Raw genomic sequence first — 26,688 nt, 5'->3', positions numbered from 1 at the left:
TAGAATTTGTATAACGAGTTTTAAAGTATGTGAATGAATAACAGAAACCAAATCCTTTGTTTCGTGAATAAAAAAAAATTTTAATTCGGAACTTTAGTTATTATAAATATTGAGGATAAGAAAACAAATTGACTTTCGTGCGATTTTCACTACAAAAATCAACCTCGGATTAATATATTTACTATTTACAAGTATATCTAAAATTTGCAGCTGCACTCGTGCAATGCACTCAAGTCTGATTGACCTTAAACGCTTTTTCGACAACACATTGGTGTATAGCATATTCGGCTTTTTTCCAATATTTTTTCAATACTTTTTCCGTTGTTTATAACTTTTTTATTAATAGAGAAACATACAGATGTTTGAAACCGTTATATTCCTTAATGTTTGACCTTTTAATTGAAAAAAAGTTTACAATATATTCATTTCTGTGAAAATTATAAACAAATTGAATTGAGTATGCCATACACCAGTTTATTGTTTCAATATTGAGATGTTTAAGGGTTAAAAGTTAGTCCGATGTCGAATATTCCTTCGCTTTTCTTCTTCCTAGTTAGTCCGTTCAAATTACAGAAAATGACTTTTAAAAGAAAGGAAAATTAAGAACAGGAAAATAAAAAATAAAACGGGAAAGAATCGTAATTGCTATTTGTTTAAAAAATTATTTAAAAGTCAGTTCGGCGGCGAGTATTCCTTAGCTTTTCTTTTTTTCGTTTAATAAAACGTTTTGATTGGCTCAGTAGGACTTTGCACCTCGTGATCATTACTAGCAAAGTTCGCGCGCCAGGTAGCCGATGACTCAACGATATAATAAAGTATAGTGTTCCGCGTAGACGGTTCAGCTATCTCGAGAACAAACAATTATTTCAATAAATATACCCGTGTGAGCGAACGCCCTAATGCAGATTCTCGCTTTCTTGGAGCCCATCCAAGAAGGATTAAATAATGATTCCTTACATTCAACTACGTAACACGACAGATTACGTTGCGAAATGCTACCTGGACGTTTATTAGCGGCGGCTATATGTACCTAATGCGGGCCGAGACCCGCAACTGTAACTATATCTACATTCCGTGACTGGTTCTAATTCAAAAATTGCTGGTTTCTTAACAGTCGTGATGGCACGGTCAAACCCATTTTGATTTTATCGCACAGTCTGAGATGCATCAAGTAAATCTCCCATCTACATTATAATATATTATAATACTATTTTCTATAATTTAAAAAAATTACAGAAATAAGAATGTAAAAAACTTTTAAACTAATAGCAATTGCGATTGCTTCCCATTTTACTTTTAATCTCCTTACTCTTAATTTTTCTTTTTCTTAAAAATTGTCCTGTAATTTTGATGCTCCGAATTACTTCTTTAAAATTTCTCTGCTCATCACTGCTCAAATTCTTTAACTTCGACAGAAATCACATTTAACGAAATTCAATCACTTACACAACCAGAAAACCGACGGCAGCATTTCTTCGAGCGTTGCTCCGGAGGACAAGTATCGCGGAATCCTACGTCCGAGTGTGGTGTATATTCACTTCTATATTTTTCTCCCTCTTCACCCGTTCATGGGATCATCCCCCGTCGCCGCCCTTCCGTTCTCCCCGGGTGTTGTACGATTGCCAAGTCATCGTGTAATGATGTGCCGGCTGTCAGATCTCGCGAGAGGCGAGGCGGCACGATTCGAGCCACGAAACGATCGGCATCGCCGGTCCGAAGAAGACGAAGAAAAGGACCGGACGGAGGCCGCGGATAAACGTGAGCGAGACGGAGATCTAGAAGAGGTGAACGCGAGTGAGACGACAAGATCGAAGGAGGCGAACCTCCTAAGGACTCAATATCTCGGACGTCATCTCCGAGGCAAACCGGACGCATCAGACGCAGCTTCTCGGAATTCTCGCGAGGACCTCGCGTTTCGAGGCCGTAGAAGATCGATACAGTTACGGGCGAAAGACGATCCGTTTTATCTGGCATTCTACCTCTCGGCTTGGATTGCATTCGATTAGCATTCGGTTTTCAATTTTCATTTTATCTTGTCATCTTTATATATTTCGTAAAATAACTGTATCCAATATAGTCTTCCTAAGCTATTTTTGAGCCCAACATTGAAAATTTGAAATAGTCAGTGGTTGTCAGACTTAAAATAGAAAACAGTTTTAAAATTAATTGAAAATAAGAGACATTTTCAATACTTACGTGAGTACAAGATTTAAGATTAAAGACATGAGAGAAGATTTATGGATTTAATTATCCATGTAACTAGCTACAAACAGTAAGTAGACCATATTGAGTATAGTTATTTTATATCATTTGTAGTATTATATCATTTCGCTATTTGAAGTCATTCTCGAAAGATCTTTAGACTTGGAATAAGATATACCTATAATCTACCGTAAGTTCTACTTCATAAATCTACTCTCTTTATATATCTTCTTGGCTCGTGCGGAGCACAAGAATATAAGATTTTCTTCTGATTTTTTATTCAGTTGACGATGTCCTCAACCATTCCATTCGGAACGTCTAAACATCTTTAAACCATTTTTTTGCCACGTGGAGCGTTTCTAATTTAATCGGAGGCGTGTCCAAAGATCGGATTGTGGTATTTATGTCTACGAACGTATTGTACGCACGTCATCGCCATTACGGGTGATCGTTTTCAGAGGTCTCTTGGAGAGTACGTTTAGACTGTCAGATACGTCAATAAAATTAGAATAGGATTATGTGCTTCCAAGATCGCATACAGACAGTATAAGTGAGTGGAAGAATTAATTATTTATTTTCTTATAACTTCCATGTAATTTAATTTACTCGGCTGTTTTTTCTTCGACCTATATTATACTTTCAAAAGAAACATATATATATATATGTATATAAATTTGTTCAACCTGTTCCTCTAAACGCACATTTGTCACATTACTCCGATTCGAACATTAAAATTATATTTTAAATCTGACAATGAGATAAAAGGACGTATTAATATAAATATAATTAAATGACACACACGTAAATAAAATACTTTTTATTATCCACTCTAGACTTATAATCCTAACGATATACAACATCGTGATTTGTATAGATGCAATTCAACACAAAGTGAGTCGCTCAATCCGATGGCACGTACTTTTCTCGCGCCGATCGCTCACGAGAGGGTGTCATACGAACTCTCGAAAGCGAGTCCGGGATGAGGAAGGAAGAAAGAAAGAAAGAGAGACACAAATATAGAGACGAGCGGATCGCGTCCGAGGAGTCACGATAATTCGTGTGATCAAAGCGACCGACTCGGTGGTGTCTCCCGCGCTGGCATCTCTTCTCACCTTTAATAAAGCTATCTCGCATCTCTAATATCTTCTCGCGCCAACGCGCGAGAGGTAGACAAAGACGGATGAGGAACGTCGAGGTGGTGGAGGAGGAGGTGGAGGCGATGGCGAAGGAGAAGGAGGATCCGGACAGGACGGAGGAGGGAGCGGATCTCGAGGCTCTTTGCTCGCTGCCCCGACACCTTTCTACAACGAGGCCTTGTTCGCCAGGAGAAAAGACACGTCAGCCGACACCACGTACACACCTCGTCCCATCGATACGACCAGGATTCTACTCTCTTTCTCTATCTCCGTCGATCTCTCTCTCCTTCCATCGTAACGATTTTTATATTCGTAGTCCATACTCTGATACCATGCCGTCCTCTCGCGCTCTCTCTTTCTCGCGTCTTTCCGCTTCTCTCCGTAGCTGTCTCTCGAGGAGATATCAGCATACGCTAGATACAAGAGACTCACGAAGATATTACACTTACTATCTCGCAGCCACGCGGCGATGCTTATCGGCGACCGCCGTCAATTAAGCAATTATCGCCACCTCCGCCGATAGACTCCGCGTATGCTAGGTCATGCCGCCACGTTGTTCCGCTTGTTTCATGAGGATACGCTTGCACGCGCTACGATATAAACGTTAATGAACAACTCGGTGTTAATAGGAACGTGTTGTTTTCCTATCGGTCTTCGTCGTTTAATCAAAGCGCGAGGCATTACATGGCATTTAACGTGCGGAACGACGATCCACGACATAGGGGTGGTCGCTGCATTCCAAGACTCGAAAGCGCTGGAAAGTCGAATCAATCAACGAGAACGATGATAGCGGGGAATGCGATCCTTGCGGCGACGCTAAACGCAAATCCTTGATGAACCATAATGACGCTGGACATTGGAGACTCCCGCTATCTTCGCGGTCTAGGAAGATTCTTATCAATGTCCAGTGTCAATTGAGCGATTAGGCGACTATCGTACTCAATGCTGGCAGTCATAGAAAGAGCCTTTGATACTTCAACGTGCTTATAAAGTACTTGCTGTTCGATATATATAGTTAATTAAGCCTGGGAATTAATATTTATTTATTAAATGTGGCGATGTATTTTGAAAATTATTGCTTACAATAATGTGCATAATATTATCGATAACAATTTATATATGATATATTTATAATCCAAACCATATAATAATTAAAATAAATCTTGACATAATTATTTAGCACTGTGCTGTTTTTCAATAGCACAACGACATAAAATAGCGCGAAAGGCATTAAATTATTCTGAACGGTTCTATATATGTTTACAATTCCCTTCCTCATGGCATATTCAATTTCTGATAACACCACCTCCTCGACCACGAGGAAAATCGTTTCATATCATCGCAAGATGGCTTCGCCTTTCGCTTCTCTTTCTCTTTACTCTCTTCTTCGTCTTTCTCTATGCCTTACCTGCCACTGCAGGCAGCCGCACCAGACCCATACACATGTAAACGAATTTCACATAAATTTACTGACTTCCGCTCCGCATTCAGTAGCGCAGAACACGTCTCGAAGCATCGATATATTGGGACGATACTTCCGGCAATTCTTGAAATTCCTATCTATGATAAAGTCATTGGACTGGTGTGATAAATATATTTTGCCGTGCATCGGTCTCCTCTATTTGCTTATCGCTACATACCAAATTTAAATATCGCCACCTATGTAACTCAGTTTTCTAGAAAATATCAAGAGATTTTCATAGAAAAGTTTGCTTTCTTTATTGTTTTAAACTGCTTAAGCGCAAAATCAATATAACTAAAATATTTCTAAATATATCTTAATTTTAGGACACGATTAATCCTTTTTTGTTAAGTTAGACTGCATGCTGTGGGGCACTTTGGGATAAAATATTTCGTCCACAAGCCAGGTATTCCAAAAATAAACCCCTGAGAAAATGCAATGACAAATCGCTAGCAATGAGATAGGGGATCAACGTTGAAGTTTCACGGAGGCATTCACGATAATTAATCGACAATAGAGCACTCTGGATTTCGTGGGTTCCTCCTGGGGTGCGTGAGGACCCCCACCGCGGTTCCGTCTTCTTCCGTTATTTATGTTCTAGAATCCGAAGAGACGGTGAGGTCTCGAAGCATCCCCCGCTTTACCTTTAAGAGACTATAATTTCGACGCTACCGATTAATTAAACAATTATTTAGATATATTTTATAATTTTTGCCATTATTATTTACTGTTAATTGTTTTAAAAAAAAAAGAGTATTTTCGAGAAAAATATTGCATGAAAACTATCGAAAAATAAAAATCATTCTATTTCATATAATTGTTTAATTACAGCTTCAAACTTAAATACTATATCCAACAATTGCTTTTTTTTATCTTAAGTGTATTTTTTACTCGATTTATAAAAGTATTACATTTTATTTTGTTTTGTAAGGAATATTCGGAAATAAGATAAATTTATAAAATTATGCAATTATATATTGGCATTTATATATATGACGTAAATGTGATTTATGGCAAAAGACATAGAGTTATCTAAATTCTCATATTTCTAGAAACTTTCTCTTATTTACGCATACCGATCTACCAAAAAATGAACAGCGCGCTTAAATGCTTTTAAGCGAGCGACATGAATTATTCAAATGCCTGCTTACTGCAGGTGCGATAATGATAATTGACGATACTGAATAACGATAATTGTGCGCGATCTTATACATACATAGGTATAATAATAACAATTATTATGTGCTTCATATAAACACATGGAATTCTCATAATCCTCCGAATAATATATAAATGTGTATCATTCAAATTTTCATTTAAGAATATTCTTCATGATTTCGAGTCACATCTCAAAGAGTCACGTAACGCGTTTTCTCCAGCCACTGATACCTGTAACAGAAACAATTTCAACAGATTTGTGAGATATACAGCATAATCGTATAACATACGAAAATAGCAAAAATGAATTAAAGCTCAAAAAACATTATCGCACGAATATTAACTAAATATCGCAAACATAAAATAGCAAACATAAAAAAACTTCCGGAATGAAGATGGGAATGAATAACAATGTCTAAAGGATCTGACGAAAAATCTAAAAATATATTTTCAGAGAAATAATTTCACCGTGTAAAATTTAGATCGCGAGTTTGATTCGTTGCGTGACTACGCTCAGACCGATCTTCCTCGGTGTTAACGTAAACGCAACTACCGGAAGAGCGAGCTGAGTAAACGCGCCTGATCTGCATCGCAAGTGCGAGAACCGCAGTCGAGTTGTACGCCACGGTGGGTAGGTCGTATCCACGGCATTTCCTCCCCCTTCTCTCTCTCTCTCTCTCTCTCTCTCTCTGTGACCGCCACTGTGCGGCGGTGGCGGTGGCGAGCATAACAGGGTGGACGTTTAACATATGAGTGGCTACCAGTGTTATTAATGCGGCAGTAGCGTCGTGCTCGGTTTCTTCCTCGGCGAGAGCCCACGTACTGGGCCTTAGATCCCAGACGGCGTACGACCGAGGCTAGAGGCCACCCGCGGGTCCTACGGACGCGCACAGGAGGAGAGAAGGAAAGGCCCCGGCCCCTGCCCGCCAGGCAGCAATGCGGGATGGGGTACGGTAACACGACACTCGGAAACCGCGGCACGACCGACGTCGTGCAACGGCCTCGAACCATCCCCAAAGGAGTTATGCCTTCCTGCCGGCACGCCGTCTAATTAATATGTGCTTAGCCCCGGAATGCTGCTCGTGTCTTTGGGAGCTACGCACGTTCACGCTTTCCGGAGACGGCGGGAGGAAGGGAGATCGGAACGCATTTCTTGAATGTTGGTCTAGATGTGATATATGTAGTATCTTAAAGCTTACTGATTTTGTACTTGTTAATAGGCATGCACGACAAAGTATTTTAATGTATTAACGCTATTAAGTAATGCGATTTTAAAATGAATGCGATAACGTATACAAAAATTTAAAAATAAAGTTGTGTGTATATAATTAAAATTGGATAAATTTCTCTCTCTCTCTCTTTAACGTTTTTTTCGACAAACGATGGCTCAGATATCAATGGGCAACAAATCAAATTAACTCTTTTATACTCATTTCTACTAATGTAGATTAACTTTAATCTTAGTTCAATTTAATTTCATCTTTTTCTAAAATTAAAAAAAAGATAGAAAGTAAATTGAACCGAGATTAAAATTAATCTACACTGCTAGAAGGCATTAATAGCTTGAGAAAGTTTGAGTAAGAGACATCTTTTTTTTCCATGCAGAGTAAAAATTGAAATTAAAATAATTCAACGCGATACTTCTTAAAATATGTACTTATAATTTAAATTAAAAAACAGATTGACAAAAATTACCATAAAATTACATGTTGGCCGGAAACTTTTGGCAGCCACTGTATACATCTTAATATGTATTACTTAAAACGCTGCTTCTACCCAACGATTCATGCCCGAATCACGTGCAATTTACCAATCGGGCGCACGTAGGAAAAATTCGACGTGGGTGTGCCCACCTGTTCCATGTGTCCAGAAGAGGAAAGAACCAGCCAGAGGATCTACCTCCCTCGTATCCGCCTCGATCGCTCGCGCGAGTGGACATATAGGCAAATCTTTCGCGCTCGGCCAGGACATTAGGAGCTCTCCGGCATCCGGAGGATTATAAATCCTTAATACAGATCGGCACGCGATGCCCGGCTCGTTAGGGTGATGCATGGTCGACTCTGGTGTCCCGTGGTGTACGGTAGCCAGTACCAATACGTGCGTACACCACCGTACCGCCGCGTGCACGCACACACGCACGACATTCGGTTCCTACGGGAACAACTGACACCCACACGCATCGGTGGACGCCAGGTAATAATGAGAGATCGGAGATACGGCCTGATATTAATTGTGCGCATCGAATGTGGCTACGGCTGCTGCGGCTGGACCGCTGCATCCGCGCCGTAGAGAGAACAGGCTACCGCGCTACCGGCTTACACCGATCCTTCGACGTGATATGTGCGATATACGATACGGGAACGAGCATGGACCTGACCTCCCGATCCTCTCGCCTCGGCGGCGGTCGTGAAGGAAAAACACGCGAAAAAGTTTCCTCGAAAAATTACTCATATATGATTCTGATATACGTCATATCCTAGAATAATCCAATATCTATAATTATGGCTTACATCGTACATTTAGGCCGCGGCATATCTGTAAGTGAACTCAGCCTGTAACTCCTGTAAGTTAAAACAAAAACACCTATTGTATAAAAGTCGGAGACTAAGAGCACGGTATAAACATATATATATCTATAGCCTATATGTATTAGGTGTAGTAAAAAGAAATCCATTATTTTTCCAATAGATTACTAAAGCCATCTATTGGAAAAATAATGGATTTCTTTTTACTACACCTAATATATCTAAGGAATGTCTCAACTAAATGTTTTTCACAACTTTGATAATACTTATTCCCGTCAATGTAGATAGTCTTGTCGACAAGGACCGAGAAAAAAGTTAACATGAAGAAATACCTATGTTTAGTTCATAGGGATTATTTAGTTCAAATATTTATATAATATATTGTATAATATATTATATATTATATTTAAATTAAATATACGTTAGTCATGTTAATATATTATTTATTTAAATTAACAAATATTTGCTGACAGCCCGTGACTACTGCATTTAGTTGAATCAACTATATTTTTTTTTTAGAAACAGCAACTTTTTTTAAAAATCTTTTGTAGAGCTTTCTCGCTCATTTCTCGTGATAATGTTTATGTTTCTGAATAGCACATATTGAACATTTAAAAAGGTTGTGCTTGTGCTTTCAGGGAGTAATCATGATTGTATAATATAATTATATAAGCATGCAAAGAGATATTGTTTATTGTAAATTTTCATATTATTTTAAAACTGACGTAATAGCATCTACAATTTATTCTTCATCTTTTTCTAAGGGGATCCTAAAGTGTGTATTATCGACCATATAAAACCATATAATTTTTGTATAACAATTATTTTTTTCCTCTTTTACTGATTTGAAAATCCTTTTCCTGGATTAAAGTATACGCATTGATACATGTCTGTAAAGTGGAGCCCATGCTGAAAACAACAAAAAATTTCGAAATTAAGATTTTCTTTACCATTTCTTAATCTAATATAGCGTTCCAGAGTTGTCATGTCGTGACAACATTTGTTTCATATAAAAGCTGTGCAATCTGACCTTACGAAATAGTCCATAGTAATAGTTTGCATGAAGAAATAGCGTGGAATCCTTAAAATTGCATTTAACGTCTAATTAAAATGTAATTGTTATACAAAAATTTATATATATGGTGATATGCGCGAATGAGATATTGATGTGTCAATAATACATAAATCATTTGTAAGTGCTATTTTCAATATATTACTAATAGGATCCGTCTATAACAGGAAAGAGATAAGAGTAAGATTTGAATTGAGATTGAAATTCTCATGATAAAAAGGCATTATAGTTAGCACTAAGAATCGTGAGAGATTAATTTGTTAAATATTTGTTAAGTGTTTTTAAAATCCTAAAATTTTATCTTTAATCTTACAGTATTATTTAATCTAAATCATTATAAGAATTCATTGAAGCAATTTTCATTAATTCAATGAATATTTAATTGTATTTACATACAGTTTTGATTCAGTGTATTCAGACATATTTTTGGAATATAATATTAAATATACTAAAATACTATATCCCAAAATTCATATAGGCTTAAAATTGAAATATTAAGAGATTTGTATAAACGTTGTTAATTTAAATATTTTCAAAAAATGCGTTATACACGCGACATGGGATAAAAAAAGGAAAAAAAAGGAAAGGATATTGAAGTTGATACTAGAAGACAAGGGGATGGCCACCAATCCCCGGGTCGTTTCGTCGGTGATTACGAGGAATGGACAGATTGAGACGGTCCTATAGGGCTCCTCCCTTCGTCCTTCTGCCAGCGATCTCTATGCGGGCTTCTCCCGGGCGGACGACCCACGCCCAGGACGTCCTATTCCTCATCCTGCACCAGAGAGAGAATATTCCCTCCCTCATGCCGACTACGAGCTACTTTGAAGATACGATCTCGAAACAAATTACGAGTCCCGCTCTCTGGGCTCGCCCTATCTGGCTGAATTAAAATAATCGCGGGCCGTTAGCGGTCGGTCGTGTTTTTTAAATCGGTCTACACGGATCGGTTCCCCCACGGGAGTTTGTCAAAGACAGCGATGCAACCGTCTACCGATGCGTTTGCCATTAAAGCTGCACGCACTTGCAACAATAACAAAGCCTCTCGAATTAATAACGATAATGGATTCGTACTCCGGATTTCTTTCCTTTTGTAAATCTCATACAAATCTCTTTAGTTTCTCGGTTTCTTCTTAGTTTTTTGGATATTTCTTTTACTTCCTACTTTTAATTTTTTTTCTTTCATAATAACTGTGTGTGAATAATAAATTTACTCGGCATTTTTAGAAATGGAGTGATATAAACTCGATTGTAAGTCAGATTTTAAAATAATATGTGTACGAAATTTAATAAGTTTGATTTATCGAATCAATTCCAATAATACGTATATGAAATTAAATTTCATACGTATTATTTTAAAATCTGACTTAACGCATCCTTTAAGTTAATATCACTCCAGTATTTTTACTTCCGATAAAATACGACGACTTTTCTTTATAATTGAAAACGAGTCAGGTACATTGACATCTCAAGATGAGATCGTGGATGCTGCACGAGAAAACCAAGGTAGATACATGTACAATACATACGTATATATATCGTTATATAGCGTTGAGGTGCATGTACCACTCGGCCGCAGCTCGTCTCAATCCGGATTACGGTAACACCTGACCATCCGCAATTTTATCATCCTCCGTTCCAGAAAGATTCCAATTTTCTTCTGCCACGTAGCTTTCTTTCTACCTCTCCCGGCACCGCGCTTTCCTATTCCGTCCTTCCCTCGTTCCCCTTCCTCATTCCTTCTTTTTCTTCTCCTCCCTGTGCGCTTTTTTCCTCCGTCCATGGACTCAATCTGTGTCTCATCGCGGATTATTGGGATTTCGCGAGGATGAGGAAGAAGAGGAGACCGAGGCTCGTTCGACCGTCTGAGCTCCCGGGCTCGGCTTCGGAGCTGGAAGCTGGAAGACTGCCGACAAGGACGAGTCTTTAATTCTTTCCGTCGTCAGCCGATCTCATCGTTCCGATTTTCCCTTCCGGATAGGTGAATTCGATCGATTATTCACGATGTGGGACAAATAAATACGAGAACAGCGAGTGTATTGAACTGCCACTAAAATCGATGGATAATAAGTAATGCGACAACAGATAATGATGAAATCGTGGAATGAAAAAAATTTCTCCGCGGCCTCGTTACGTTGATGAGGGAGAAGATAATTGGACAATGATAAAATCTCTTCTCGATTATAATGTCTTCCATAAAGATATTACAAACGCAAGTAAATTGGAGCTAAATACAATATTCGCGCGATAAACACAGATCAATTCAATTATTAAGAAGACTAAAACAAAAAAAAGGATTAAAAAAAAGAGTGGAGGAACTATAAACTTAAGGGAAAAATTAAATAAGTACCTCAGTATTTTAATCTTAAACAGTTTATGCGTTCTATGATTACGTGTTATAATATGATACTAAACACAATCCCGAGCTTCATTGGCTGCGAGAAATGAGAAGTTATCACTATTCTTTTATATACTGCAATAGAGTATATTATTCGCGTTTATCTTGTGTTTGTAATTAAAAGTAAATTACGTGTTAAAAAAATGATTGAAAAACCTCGATGTCTTTAGATATGGAAACACTGGAGTGACTATATCTTACATATTGTTAATAATTTATCAATTAAAAAAATCATAAGAAGTAGAGAAACTTCGCCATAGAATATCCGGATCTTGCATTCAGAAAAATATCGGTGATTTTCAATGAGCATATTTTATTTTTAGTGTCGACGCTCTCTCTGACATGTCGAGTTACCGTCATTTCGCCCAGAAATGATAGGGTCACGATCGTTACGTAAATCTTCTTACACGAGGAAACAAGACGCGACGAAGGCGGTAGGAAATAAACCACTACCGATGGAACGCAAAAATAATGATTCTCGTGGGCGTGAGATAATTGGCGCAAGGAGCTTGGCGCGTCCCACAGAGACAGGGATAGAAGGAAAGCCCTGCGAGATCAAAGGACCTTCACCTTCATCCGGCTCCCGGCGTTCGCCCCGATATCCTGGGAGCTGGAAGAGAAGGGAGAAGGAGGCTCCTTTTTATCGTTCCTTCCGCGGAGAGGAATCGCAAGCGACGCCAACGCACGAAATCGATCCGATGATTAATTTTCAATCGCGGCTTAATTACGCCGGGCGGCTAAGCCCGATTGAAGAGGCGTCCCCGGATAGTGAAAGGGCGGTCTGTGTGGTGCAAAAAAAAAAAGAAAAAAGAGAAAAAAAGGAGATCACGTGAAGATAGAGAGAGAAAAAGAGAGAGGAAAAGAGAAAATGAGAGAGATAGGAGACCGCGTCCCAGTCGTCCCTACAGCCATCGAATAAAAGGCTCTTCGTTCTCTCTAGAAGAGGATTGTGTCCAAGGATGAGGACACGCTGGTGCGGGGATGAAAGGGTGGCCGCTCGAGAGCGGGGGTGGCGAGGATCGACGCAGGACACGATTGCCAGGAACACGTGATTAGATGGCCCTCCTTCCACGCGATTCTCCAGATTGGACACCCTCGTCGTTGGGAGACGTAAAAAAATGCAATCGGCTCTTACAGTAATGAAAAAGTCCCGACCCCGGGTAATATGGTACTGGTGGCAGTGGTACACGTGTGCATGCGTACGCGCGTGTATGTGTGTGTGTGTGTGTGTGTGTGTGTGTGTGTGTGTGTGTACACGCACGAACGATTACACGAACATCCTGCGCGTATTTATGGATGCACAAGAGCATGGCTGCTGGATCGCAGCAGCAATTGCAGCTGTCGCGTTGGGAATGATGGCGCATTTACTATGCCTAGAAATTCTAATTTTTATTAGTGAAGGTAAAACTTTTCTTTATTACACTAAAAGAATTTTACTGAAGCATTAAAACATTGAACTAGATACACACACATAGGTCAGAAAATAATTTTGTTGTACCATTAAAATAATTATGTAGAACGCTTGAATGGTAATATATCATTAATGTTTAAACGTTCTATTAATTATTTTTTAATAATTATGATGGTCTGATAAAATTATTTTCAGATCTGTATCCAGCTAAATTTTCAAATACTTCAGGAAAATCGTTCTTTTTATGTACATTATGTCACGTAAAAGAAATAAATATATAAACTACGTATTGTTTATGTATAAAATTATTTTTACAATATATCATTAAAAATTTTTCTTTATTATATTATGTCAAAAATAAACAAAGTAAATGTATAAACTGCGCGTATGAATGATGGCTATATTTTTACACTTAAACTAAATCATAATTATTTTTGCATGGAATTATTTTTTAAAAATTTGACATAATGGATTAAATCTTTAATAATTTGATCTCTTATTTTGTTTACATAGATATATCTAAAAATAACTTGTCAAATAAAAAGAATGAAGTTAGAAAACATTTCACATTATTATATTGTGTACCAAGAGGATAAGAGGTAGGAACGAGCGTGTTAGGTTTTAGATGAGGGACGAAACTGTCGTAAGGTCGAGTTTAAGAGGCCGTAGGACAAGATACAACATCATCGAGAGAGCAAGAACCCCGTTACTCCCATGATTCATCGGTCTTTTTACGCTGGGTGGCCAGAATAATTCACCCTAATGCCCCACCTAACTGCCTCCGACCCTCGTTGCTCGATTGTTTATTGCCAAAAAGCATCTCTTTAATATATATCATTCCACCTCTAAAGAGGATCTCGTCTCCTTCGGAGGAAAAAGGGGGCGAGCGAGAAAAAAAGAATTCTAGCATGAACCCGACGAAAGATTTACCTTCGCAAGACTTCAATTTCTTCTCTGATGAGTTCTCGCGAGTGAAAAACGGAACAAATAAAAAGAAGTACAGGAAGCAAAATGCTATTGCAAAACTCACAAGTATTGCTTCTATCGATGCAAATTTAAATGTACACTAATTCATTTACAAAATATTAGTAATTTTTTTTAATTAGTTTCGTAAAGATTGGAATAACTACACGGAAAAAAAAATTAATTGAGTGGTACAACAAATCTATAATTTACTACGCGAACATCAATAACTATATCAACATCGATAACTAAGAAGATTTGATGGTTTAACAAATCATTAATGTTATTCAGCTGTCAACTTTGCTATTTTAACATAGAAAATTAACTATCTGTATATTACGACTGTAGATTTGCTGAATCAGTGAAGTTTTCAATTGTATTTTTTATAAGCGCACTTTGTACATTGATTTTATTATGATCGCGCGTGTAGAGAATTCGTTAAAATTAATCACTCCAAGCCTTCTGCAAACATCATTGTACAACGCGTATTTTCGCTCAACCGTGGCTAATTTGCACGACTCTTTTTCAATTACCGATTCGCGACGAATTTGCATTCGTCTCCATTAATATGTCCACAGAATATTGATTCACACGTTTCTCGCAACCATCAAAATATCTCCAAAAAATATAACTTCCTCTTTTTGGTCGATGGTCGCCATATATCAGATCGGGGATAGAAGGGAAGAGTGAAGGCCTGACAAAAAAGAGGCGAGAGGCGAAAGAGAGAGAGAGAGAGAGGGGGGGGGGGAGAGGGGTAGAACTGTCGAATTGACGTACGATACGAGGTGTATTAATTAGCGGCGGGAGAAAATTGCGACTGAGCATAGCCTCCGGGATTGAAATCGTTATCGAGGGGGTTTACCTCACGATTTTGATTTAGCCCCAGCCTTCCACGTCAATTCTAATTGCGTTTGACAGTAATTTGGCAAGGGAGATAGGGCTGATTGACGGCTAAGCCGCGCGGCCACGTTCGGCCTCGCCCCGTGTTCCTCTTACCATTTTCTCCCTCTTTTTTTTTTTACCGATCTAACAATAACATTTCTCGTGCGTGCATGTATGCTATTGTGTGAGTTCTTGCGCATACGCTATATTAAGGACAATTTGAAATATACATATTTGATATACAACCGCAACCAATTAAAATAATGCCGATGTTAATTAAGCCGCGCCATGCTGATCACATCATGTGACGTGCTCTAAATATATCATCGCTCCGACCATCATTATGAAAATGCGAATATGTTGAAAATCGATCGTAATCCGATTCCGGATACATCGCGGAAAAATGAATCTTGTACGCTAAACTGTTTAACCATCGTTATCGATACGTAAATTTTACGTACAAATAGTTATTGAACTGTGCTTTCAGTGGTTATTAAAAATAAAGGGATAAAGACAAATAAAAATTCTGTCGTTCACTTTTAAGATTGAAAATTGAGCCACTCTTTTTCAAGATTGGCTCAATATTTACTCTTTAAAGTGAGATTCCATTTCAACAAATTCAGAAAATATTAATAGTAATACTGTTACACTTTTAGGATTAATTAATTGTTATTTACAAAGAAGTAAAAAAAAAATTAAAAAATTAAGTGAGACAACAAGAGTCTGTTCAATATATTAATCAAATATACGTGATTGTATCAAATAATAAACTGATGAATTTATCATTCTTCTCTTTGATGTTTTGTCACATCAGAGAATTAAAAATACGTAAATTAAAAAATACGCGCGACAAATAATATCCTCGTAAAAGATAGCGGTTATATGGATGGCAAGTGCGCTATTTCAAATTGAAGCAACAGAAATTGCGAGGTGCTGGCCGATCTCCGCGACGAGACAGTATTAGCACACGCGAATTAATTAAGCTATTACCCGGTGCTGATGCACGCCTGTTAATCATCAGTCACTAATTATGCTAAGCAGCCGAGGTGCAGTAGGGACGTATGGTATGCAGGTGAACGCAGTGTATTACAAGGCCGCAGCACGTGCTGCATCATCGATCCACGAGCGAGAATGCAAGTACGATGCGCTTTGCTGTAACGTCGTGCGACTTTGCGTACGTGATCGCCAATCTCTTTGGCCGTAGATCTTTACACGATAATTATCTCAATAAATAAAAAAGTTCACTTGCTTGTTATTTTATGACATTCTTTAAATTATTCTTTTATTATTTTATGATTCATTATCAGTATTATATCGTGATATTTCTTCTGTAATATCATTTGTTCATATTTATGAATGGTATTTATAGAACAAAATTATAATTTAATCTTATTTATTTAATGAGAAACACAAAATTTAAACAATATTTTCTCACGATGTAATTTTCTCATTTTTTTTCATCTTTTATGAAACAAGTCAACCGAAATCTCATGGACGTTCAATGACCCGACTTTAAGTTGGATATCCCCGATACTGCCAAGGGTGGTGGCTAAAACAAAGGGCTGGTCTCGGGTTGGTCGATAGTCCACAGCCGCCAATCAGGCGAGACCTCGCCGGCAACCCTCGTCCTTGCGATCCTCTGCAACGGTAAGGGTGGGTTAGATTCCGGAGAGGGTTTGCCCGTCCATGTAGGAGACAGATTCTCCGAGATCGAGAATTCAGGAGAACACCCACGACTCACCAGTCGTCTCCACGGTGACGACTACTGGATGGAAAAGACGGGCCAATATCTTCCCTTCTTATATATACCGAGTGTTCGCTTTTGTTCGGGAAGATCGCGAGTGGCCCACTTGGTTCTATCGAACGATAAACCTCGGTTCTATCGAACCGAGAACACGGAAGATGTACGCCGGCTTTAAAATGAAATGTATAACGCCAGTTTCACGTAAGCGCATTCTACACTGTTAAATTCATAATGTCAAATTATATCCAATTTGTTATTTTTTATTATTTTTATTTTATATGTCGTTAATACAACTAAAACACAAAGTTAAACAATTTAACTAACAAAAATGTATTAACTCAATTTGATGTTAATACGTGTGGACGTTGTTTATTTTGAAATTAACTATAGATATGGAGATTGATTTACATTGTGAAAACATGAAAATTAGAAATAACAAAGTGTTATTTAACTCATAGAATTGGATTATCATTGTTTTTTTTTATATCTATATATAATAGAGTAAAAAATATCTCTATAAAAAAAATACTCTAAAAACTAAATTAAAAAAAAAATACATTTTTAAGTCTGCCTTAAAATAAATAATTTCTGTAACATCTGATAATGCAACAAAGAGTCATCGATGTGATATTACATTTTGATTGATATTTCAAGAATAACAATATGAAAATTATAATAAGACACAACATATAGATTACAAATATATAAAATTATCTGTCTTTAAATAAATGTAAAAAGAAACAAAAGGTACTAATAGAAAACTATAAATCTTCATTTAAAACCAGCTGATATCCTTCATCATGTTACTTCACCGCAGAATATTCGTTCGGATCTTAAAATTACACGCGAGTTTCCCTGGAGCAGCCATACTCTGATCTTTACGGTGACGACGTTAGCAGAGAAGACGAGCCAAGATCCTCCCTTCCTTCGTCGACCCTCGCTCGCATCAGAAAATTAAACGCGGTCGGCCATTCTTTATCCGAAAAATGGCGGATCCCTATCGAGAGAGCTGTAATCTCTTCGAAGAGGTATACCGATTCGTAAACGCGAATTTATTTTAGCGTCTAATGACGTCTTCACCTAATTCTCTTTAATTCGATAATCTTGGTAAGATCGTAACACTATCCTCCCGACTGTAATTAGAGAAGTTAAGAGGCGAACATAGTTAACTTACCTCCGAACATAATCCTTCGCGCTTCTTACTCATAACGCTTCGATCATAACGTTTCATTATATTTCTATCTGAGTCCCTATTCTGTTATTAACGATAGTGCAGCCGATGTTGTTACATTGTCGTTTTATACATGATAAAAAAAACTGCACAATATATAAGTACGATACCGACACTGTTAAGAATTACGGAAGAGAGTCTATCAAGTCTCAATCTTCATTTATCATGTATTTTAAGCTACGATATCATCATACGGTAATCATGGAACATAGTTCAATTTGCAGTAGCTACGTAACAAAATCATCGATGGCCATTTGTCTCAACGTATCTGGTTTATTCAACACTTATTTTTATTATACATCCTTACGCGTAAGGTCTACATAAAAACTTATTAAAACGAGCTTAATTATATGTTCATAACTGGTTCTGGGCTGGGGTAGCTCCGCGCGAACAGCGTCTCGATGCACACAATGGCCCGGCTCTAGAAAAACAAACAGGTCGTTCTATAAAATCTGTTTTATTACAGTCTCCTAAGATTATTACTTTATAATAATGACAAATATAAATTAGGATTACCAATTGAATATACAATTCAAATAAGTAATTTAGTCTAGGAAGTAAAATGTTACTTCCAAATGATTAAAAAGATAAGTAGAGTTAGCACTCTAACATTCAGAGAAAAATACAATGGTAGCAGCTATTAAAATGACAAGTTTTGTACGTAGAAATTAATGTACGTAGTTAGATAAATTAATTTACATAATTGAATAAACTATTTTATAATTATTATATTTTTAATCCCATACATGTACATTTGTCGTCATTATAGCAAACAGTATTATTAGGCATACATTTTGATGCAGCTTAAGAATAGACTTGAAGGCATTTCAGACCATATATCAACACGTGAATGTTAATTAAACAATCAAAGCGATCTCGTGGATAGAAAAAAAATAATTTAAATTCAAAAGCACTTCTTTTGATCGTAGTATGACACCTTTCAATTTCAACAATTGTCGTAAAATAACATCAGTTGTCGCAGTCACAAGACACTGATGTATTTATCACCGATAAAATTCAATGGCACACTTGTTACGCCGATGAGAGTTGTTTAAAGTTGGGGAAAAAAGGATAACGAGCCGCTTTTGTAAATGACGAACAAAAACCGAATGTGTAAATGGCCGTCGACGAGTTGCCGCGTTGATGAAGAGGGTGGCATCGTCGACGAAGTGGTAATATAAACTTACTGATTGCGATTGCGGTCTTTTGGGAATTTATATATATGTATAAAAAAAAAACACACAACAACAACGAGCCACTGTTTTTGCAGATCGATGATCGTTTGTCACGGGACGTCGAGGCGAAGCGTTCGCGAGCTTTTTTATTAACTCCCGCGTGTCCCACGAGCTTTCATCTTCTCTATCCGCATTTTGCGTTCATGTGCATGCTCCACGTGTACATCACGCTGTTAATAATCATGAATAATTATCTCGATATCCGATCTGTTCCTCTTTGTAAGAAATATCTTACGCTTTTTGTAAAAAGCGCGCACAATTGATCACAAGCTACGAAAGACTTATAATCTCAGAATCGATTTAATATTTTGATCCAAATAATACGACGGATTTCTTGCGCATTTCTATAGAAATACTAGAAGCATTTGGCTAAATAATGATGTCTGTATTTTTCTTTCTTTTTAATACATACAATCTTACAAATTCTTTCTAAAGATGTTAAAATATGTAAGAATCATTTAATAATTTTTGTACACTTGTAAAAGTAATGAAAATTAACGCAAACACAAACAACGCATTGTATGCACTAGAGTTAATATGGAATAGTAATTCTATTAGCACGATATTCTTATTCTTAATATATTTAATTAACAAATTCAATATCTTTTAATTTTTTTTCTCGTTCTAATGCCAATTGTCCCCATAAAGTAAGTCAGATACTAATTTTTGTTTATGGCGAAAAATATTTCAATACATATTCAAGTTCCAAGTCCGCGTTCTTTAAAATAAGGAATCATAGACGTTTCAAAATAGACACGATTGCGAGAGACGATTCGAGAGAGGTACTCGAGGCGGATAAATTTTTATCGGCACTCGTTCCGACGTGCCGAGCTTATTAAGCCGTCCGTCCGTTCGTTCGTTCATCCTCACAATGGTCGTCGAGCGGATGGAAAGCCATGAGCGAAGGTATGGAAGATTCGCAATTCGTACCCAATCCTCTCTTTCAGTGTAATTATTTTTACGCGAGTCGAGAGCTCCTGCCGATGACAGCCACGGACTGCTGGAGGAGGCGGAGGTGGAGACGAGACGAGACGAGACGAGATGCGACGCGACGGCGACATCGCGTGTGTCGGTCCGGCGGTGAGGCGACATTGGTTTCATCGAGGAGAGACGCGAGACGGCAGGTGGAACCTGGATTGGTCCGGATCGTCCCTGCACACCCGCTCGCGCGAGTTACAGTTCTCGCGGACAGAGGACAGAAGCGGAAAACGCGACGGATGGGAAAAGGTAGGCGAACCGGCGCGTGACGGGCGGGGGTGGAACAAAGATCGGTGTCATTGGCAGCATCTCGGCGAGCTGGAAACCGACAAGCGGAAACTGACACGTGACTGGAACACCTGGCGAGTTGATAGAAACTGTATACAGTCGTCGATATACAGTCAGCGAGCGCTGACTTGGAACTTCAGTTCTTTTCGAAAAGCGAAAACCGAATGTGGAAATCCAAAAATCTACCTCGTTTAATGATGCTGGAAACGTTTGTAGTTTCTTCCTTTCTTCGTGAAGAATGAAAACCGCAGACATGACTCTTGTTTTTACGGGAAAAAATGATTGGAAATCAGTGTTATATTTTTTAATTTTTTCATGAACCTTTTATGATTCTTAAATAACACAAACTCACAAAATCGCTGAAAATCACAAGTTACTGAAGGTAAACTTTACGTGACGCGTGAAAGTTTATTTCATGTATGCACAACAAGAGTAGGAAGTTCCATGTTTTAGGAAGAGTACAAGTTGGTACGAGAGTAATGGCTTTCTTGAAGAAAGTAAGTAAGATGGAAGCAAGTCAATCTGCGAAAATTATCTGCTTCATTCTCCGCTAAATTCACATTTACTACTCAATTATATTTTTTATTTATAATAAAAAAAAAGAGAGAAATTAGTCTAAACAAAATTATTGGACTTCAAAGAAGAAAAAGAAGTATATGAAGTTACGAAAATAAATTTACAAAGACACTAATGCCTCATAGTCTAATTCTCCTCGCGAAGAAAATTGATGACATCATCATTTCGTTTCAGCAACGTTAGCAAAACGGTTCCAAACTTACTCTCGCCTGATATAATAAGCAAATATCCCGAATAATAACGAGGTACGTCGCGAGCAATCTTATGACAATATAATCTTCCACATTACGTACAGCTTAATCCGATCCTGGACGAAGAGAATCAGCGTGGATGATTCAGGGGGAGGCGAAGGAGGTGACGGAGAGGTAGCAGAGGATGACTCTGCGAGAACGGACGCGCGGCCAGCCAGAGCGCTCTGACCGTTCTCTGGTTCAATTTCTGGCGTCAATTAAAAAGTGATGCAGACCGAGGAAAATCAGGAATTAACGAAGCAGACCCCAGCCGTTCCCGCCACGTTTCGCCGACGCCCGTTCCCATTCTCGCGGCGAATCGTCCTTAATCGGCTGTCATTGAGGAATCTTAGTAAGATCCAATCGGGAGATCCGATTTTAGCGAAACGTCCACGAAGATAGAAGGGAATGAGTTCCCGTGCGTAAAAGAAGGAATGGCGAACCGAAAGAGAGAAGCATCGTCCCCATCACTCCTCTTTCGAGATGATGGAAAAAAAAAACGACCGCACGGTGGAAACAAATTCTTTCAAATACTTTATTTCAGGTCACTTTCGAGATTAGCATTTGGTTACCACTACAAGAGAACGGCAAAGGAAAACGAGATAAAACACGTCGAATCTCATCATGATGGCGAACGTTGGAAAACAGATTTCCCCTGTTAACCATACATGGACCATGTGTCTTTTTTAATTTTTTTAAAACCCATGGCCGATGTCATTTCTAACGAAACTGACCTTTGATCTTTTCCTCTGTAACGACCTTCTTCCTTCTGCGTTGCAGCGAAACGGCTAACCGCGATTCGGATTCAAGAAAGGAGGCTTCGCCTCGTCTCGAACTAGCACCCAACTGAAGTTCGTTACACAGCGTGACTCGGCAAAGACGATTTCTTGGACGATCTACCTCGCCTCGCGTCTTCGATACTCTTTTGCGCGCGCGCGAGCGAGCGAACCTTCTTCCACCATTTGAAGAAAGCTGTCGCGAGCTACCCATCATTAGTGCCATAATTACCGAATTCGCAGTCGCGCGATCACATTTAATTGTTCGATCGCGATATTATTTATCGATCAAGAATCCACATCACAATACTCGTGTCTTTCACGCGCGACCAAAATTCCGATCGTTCCGATTAAAAGTCTAATCTTTGACTGTAATTAAAGTTACTCTTTGCTACAAAAATCGATCGAATTTAAATTATCGTTAATCGCACGGAAAGAATGACTGAAGTATTTAAAAATTCAGCTAAATACAGATCTGAAAATAATTCATTGGACTATTAAAATAATTATAATTATGTTTAATTATATTATTGTATATCAGGCCGCTTAAATTAGTTAGAACAATCTGTCAAACTTTTTTACGGCATTCTTCATCATATTTGAATTCCTTACATAACACTTCTTTTGACAATTCTTTCGCCAAAATTCTTTTCATATCTGTATGTAGCTAAATTTTTAGATACTTTAACAAAATCTTTCCATACAATAATGCAAGGTATGTTTTCAAGTGCAGTCTAGGAATAAAAAACAGGCTGAATGTGTAGAATATCAATCTTTAAATTGTGACGATTCATTGATTTTTGCAATTTTATTTATTTACGCGGAAATAAACTTTCTCCAAATCACGTTTTAACATTTCTCAATCTTAATCCTCAAAACACGGAGTAAGACTCGATGCAACTGGATTCAAGGAGGGTTAGCCGTAGTCACGAATTCTGTTGCGCCTGTTGCAGAATTTGCCATTATCCACCCGCCGTTTCGCCAATGTTGACTACGAAACTCTGTAACAGCGTGTTGCAATCGTGAAAGGCGCAGAGCTTTGCGATGACTGTTGCAATTTACCCTCTCGACTAGCCCCGCCTACGCCGGCAACAACGTTTCTCATGAATTAACGGCCGTACAATGTGAAAGTAAATCGTCGAGAGCATATCAACTGGCTGATTAAGAATATGTCCAGCCTACCCAGCACCCTGCGATATTGGGATAAAAAACGGCGACACGTACCGTATATGGATGCGAAGAAATCGAACGAATAAGGATCAGAAAAGGGCAAAGCAGAAGAGAGCAAGGGCCTTCCGCGTGGAAGGAACGGCGACGTCGCGCGGCTAATTACCTGAAATAACCCATTAGTCCTGTATCCACCGGGAATTACAAGGCAACTGCTGAGACAGAGAGGGCGCGTCGTCTTTGACGTGTTAATCTCGCCCGAAGGACCGCGCGTACCTTCCACGGCTGCCTCCTTCTTACCCTTACTCTCTCCTGTTTCCATGAATCAGCACTACTGCGCACCTGAGAAAAATCGCCGGCACGGAACAAGACACGATGCAGATCCGCTGAATCGATTACCGTCGTAATATTATAAATCGCCATTTGGGCAGTCCCGAAACAATTCGCAATGTGAAAATTCGTAGCGTCCGATAGACGTTTACAATATTTATTAAAAGCTTGATAAATCGCTACGGTTGAAATACGTTCTGCTATGCGAATCGTCAAATGTACACGATGAGTCCTAAATTTTTAACTTCAATGTAAGATTTTCTTACAACTTTACGAAGCAATTAACAAAAGTTAACGTTTAATATATTTATTTTAATCTTTTTCCTCCCCCCCCCCCTCCTTTCTTTTCTTTTTTACGTTAAATTACTTCCATTATTATTTCACTCAACGATTTTATTTCAGGGACTTATATCAAGGTTATTTTGAGCAGAGATAATTTTCGTCGTGTTTTTCAACAGAAAAGAAGTCCTGCGGAAGAACCGATCGACAGTGCCTTCGGATAACTGCTTGGTAGAGCTTCGGAGGTTGGGGGCCGCGAAGTGAGAGGAGCAATCACGAACGATTTCATAGCTGTCACCCTCGATGGAGGACTTCGGGTTCCATTTCGAGGTTCCCGGGCCGGGGAGATCCGTGGAATGACGGGGCGCATTCCCCTCTTCGCCTGGGAGGAAGCTTTCCCTCTTGAAAAAATTCGGGATACCCGTCGGAGCGGCACGTACCTCGCGCGAACTCATCCGACCGGAGGCCGTCCACCTGACGTTTCAATTTTTAATCGCCTGCACGATACATTGAGCTTCAATATGCACGCAAGAACGGCGTTAGCGATTTGGGATTGGAAAGCAAATCAAATTTGGATTGAAAATTGAAATATTTTATACGATGAAATCATTTCGAAATGTATCTTCCTGAAATGTCGCGAAGAATTAAGTTTATTTTTGCAAAGTAATATAAACATTTCGTTAAATTTACTTTTTCATTCAAGTCGAGCGACAAAACATAGTCTTGGCCGTAAGTATAAGAATATAAAGTACCTTCAATTTATTTCAATTTATTTTTCTTCTTGGAAAAAGCGATAATAAATAATTCGAAGGAAAATAACAAAGTATTAAAATTGCTATAAAAATAAATATCATTTTTCAATAAAATTGTTTTTAAATTTCGTTAGATATAAAAAAGAATTTTTAGAGATATATTTTTGGCCAAGGTTGTAGAAGCAACTAAAAATATGAAATGGCTTTTCTTCGTCTTACTACATTGTTGACTATCAATTAACGTACGACGTTATAGGTGTTGTCTGTCACGGGAGATCTTAGAGTATCTTGGAGGATCAGCTCGAAATCGGTTAGTTCCACGTACTTTCCCAACTACTGCGCTCCGCCTATCCAATTTGCTTCGTGGACGTTGTTCAAAGAACGACTCATTCTCGCCGTGCGTACGAGCGATGTCGAAATGAGAGCGTTGGAGGTATATTCTCGAGAGAGGCGTAGAAGCTCGAGTTTACTCGTTTTAGCGCGTCGAAAGGCCCGTTCTTGCGAGCGGCGGGACTGATGGCGCGAAGAATTTTTTCGTCGTACGATTTTTTTTCTCCTCATTGACTTATTTTTGTAATTAAAGCGACTGCGATGGCGGAACGATCGGTGACAAGGTGCGGCCGACCGGCTTGCCGATCGCGCGAGGGTCAAACTGTTCGATTTTGGCGATCCGGAGAGCGAATCGATCGATCGATCGGCAGACTATCGAAGCCGCCAATCGCCTAGTTTGTCTGAGCGGAACAAACTCACCGTGCAGATCGGCCTGTCAAGTGAAACTGGGGCAAAACATTCGCGTCCCGATTTAATCCGCCAGCCGCGAGGAATCGAGTCGGGATCGGTCACGGCGTGAGAGCTTTCTCGGCTCGTTGCAAAGATCGATAGGATGGATCGATTAAGCGGCCGATAAAGATCGCGTTTGTCGTAGAGATCGCGAGTCGTTGCAACGCGCGCGCAAAGTACGCGCAAAAAACGATCCTTGGTGTTTTGCGATACTTTCATGGACGAACCACCACCGATCGAGTTCCAGAGTCGATTTGCCGTTCGCGTGGGTACTCATGTGAAAAGCGACTTTCTACGTTAACGGACGAACGAAAAAAAAAAATCAACTGTCACGCCCTAAATCGTCGCTTAAACGGTTGATCGTTATACCGAGATTATTAAAATTCGAGCAACTTGCGGTTTGACGGGCTCGTTAGCAAAATTTATGTAAATTATGTATTTATGTAAATTTTTATATTTCAGAACTGAGGTTTTACAACAAGTAATTTAAATAAAATCAAATCAACATCCTTTTGTCTCCTTCTAAAGTATGATCCGGCCTATGACATACGAAAGAACAGTTTTGCTAAAGTATCTAAAAATTTAGCTAGATACAGATCAGAAAATGATTTTGTTGGACTGGATCAAAATAATTATATTATATAGAACATCAAATTGATTTATTTTCAGATCTGTATTTAGTTAAATTTTTGGATATTTTAATAAAACGATTTCTTGTCATGTAAGCACAGAAAGAAAATCGAGAAAATTACAGATACATAGATCCAAATTCCTCGTAGAACGCGTTCCCAATCTCGCGTGAACACCTCGCGAGGAACACCTGGTTGGGATCACGCGCTAGCAGAATCAATCTCGAGTGTCTAGTAAGTTTCACGCCTTGCTCGATTCTCTTTCGCTTGATCTAATCTTCTCAAGATTGAAGGAAGACTCACCGTAGCGCGCGAAACAATCAAGGAGCCTGATCCTTCGGTGGTGGAATGGTTCGACATTGTCGCGGCGAGAGTCGTTCACGTCGGCCAGGATTCCTGCGCGCGTACGTTGCCCGTCGCGTTCCAATCCCTGCAACACACAAGACGTGCGTTTGAGAGCGAGCGGTCGGGTCCTTTTTCGGCC

At 38.8% G+C, this 26,688-nt stretch overlaps 1 protein-coding gene across 3 annotated transcripts in view; it reads right to left on the bottom strand.

Moving 5' to 3' along the window:
- Positions 1–4,361: 4,361 nt before the first annotated feature.
- Positions 4,362–26,688, bottom strand: part of SoxN (SRY-box transcription factor soxNeuro) — a 125,710-nt gene continuing 103,383 nt past the window's right edge. The window contains exons 3-4 of one of the 3 annotated variants that reach the window (XR_846250.2): positions 26,508–26,634; positions 18,438–18,605 (exon numbers count right to left, since the gene is read on the bottom strand). Coding sequence is in view for 2 of the 3 variants with exons in the window: in XM_011057688.2 (XP_011055990.1) it covers positions 6,150–6,189 (40 nt within the window). In the remaining variant the exon portion in view is untranslated. Of the gene's footprint in view, positions 6,190–18,437; positions 18,606–26,507; positions 26,635–26,688 lie in introns of those variants that run through there. The other 2 variants (XM_011057688.2, XM_011057689.2) reach the window with 2 other exon arrangements.

This window comes from Acromyrmex echinatior, chromosome 15 (assembly GCF_024713525.1).
Source record: "Acromyrmex echinatior isolate Ae372 chromosome 15, ASM2471352v2, whole genome shotgun sequence".
Taxonomy (NCBI): Eukaryota; Metazoa; Arthropoda; class Insecta; order Hymenoptera; family Formicidae; genus Acromyrmex; species Acromyrmex echinatior.
Note: the sequence above shows the minus strand (reverse complement) of the source record. Positions and strands in the feature narration are given on the sequence as shown.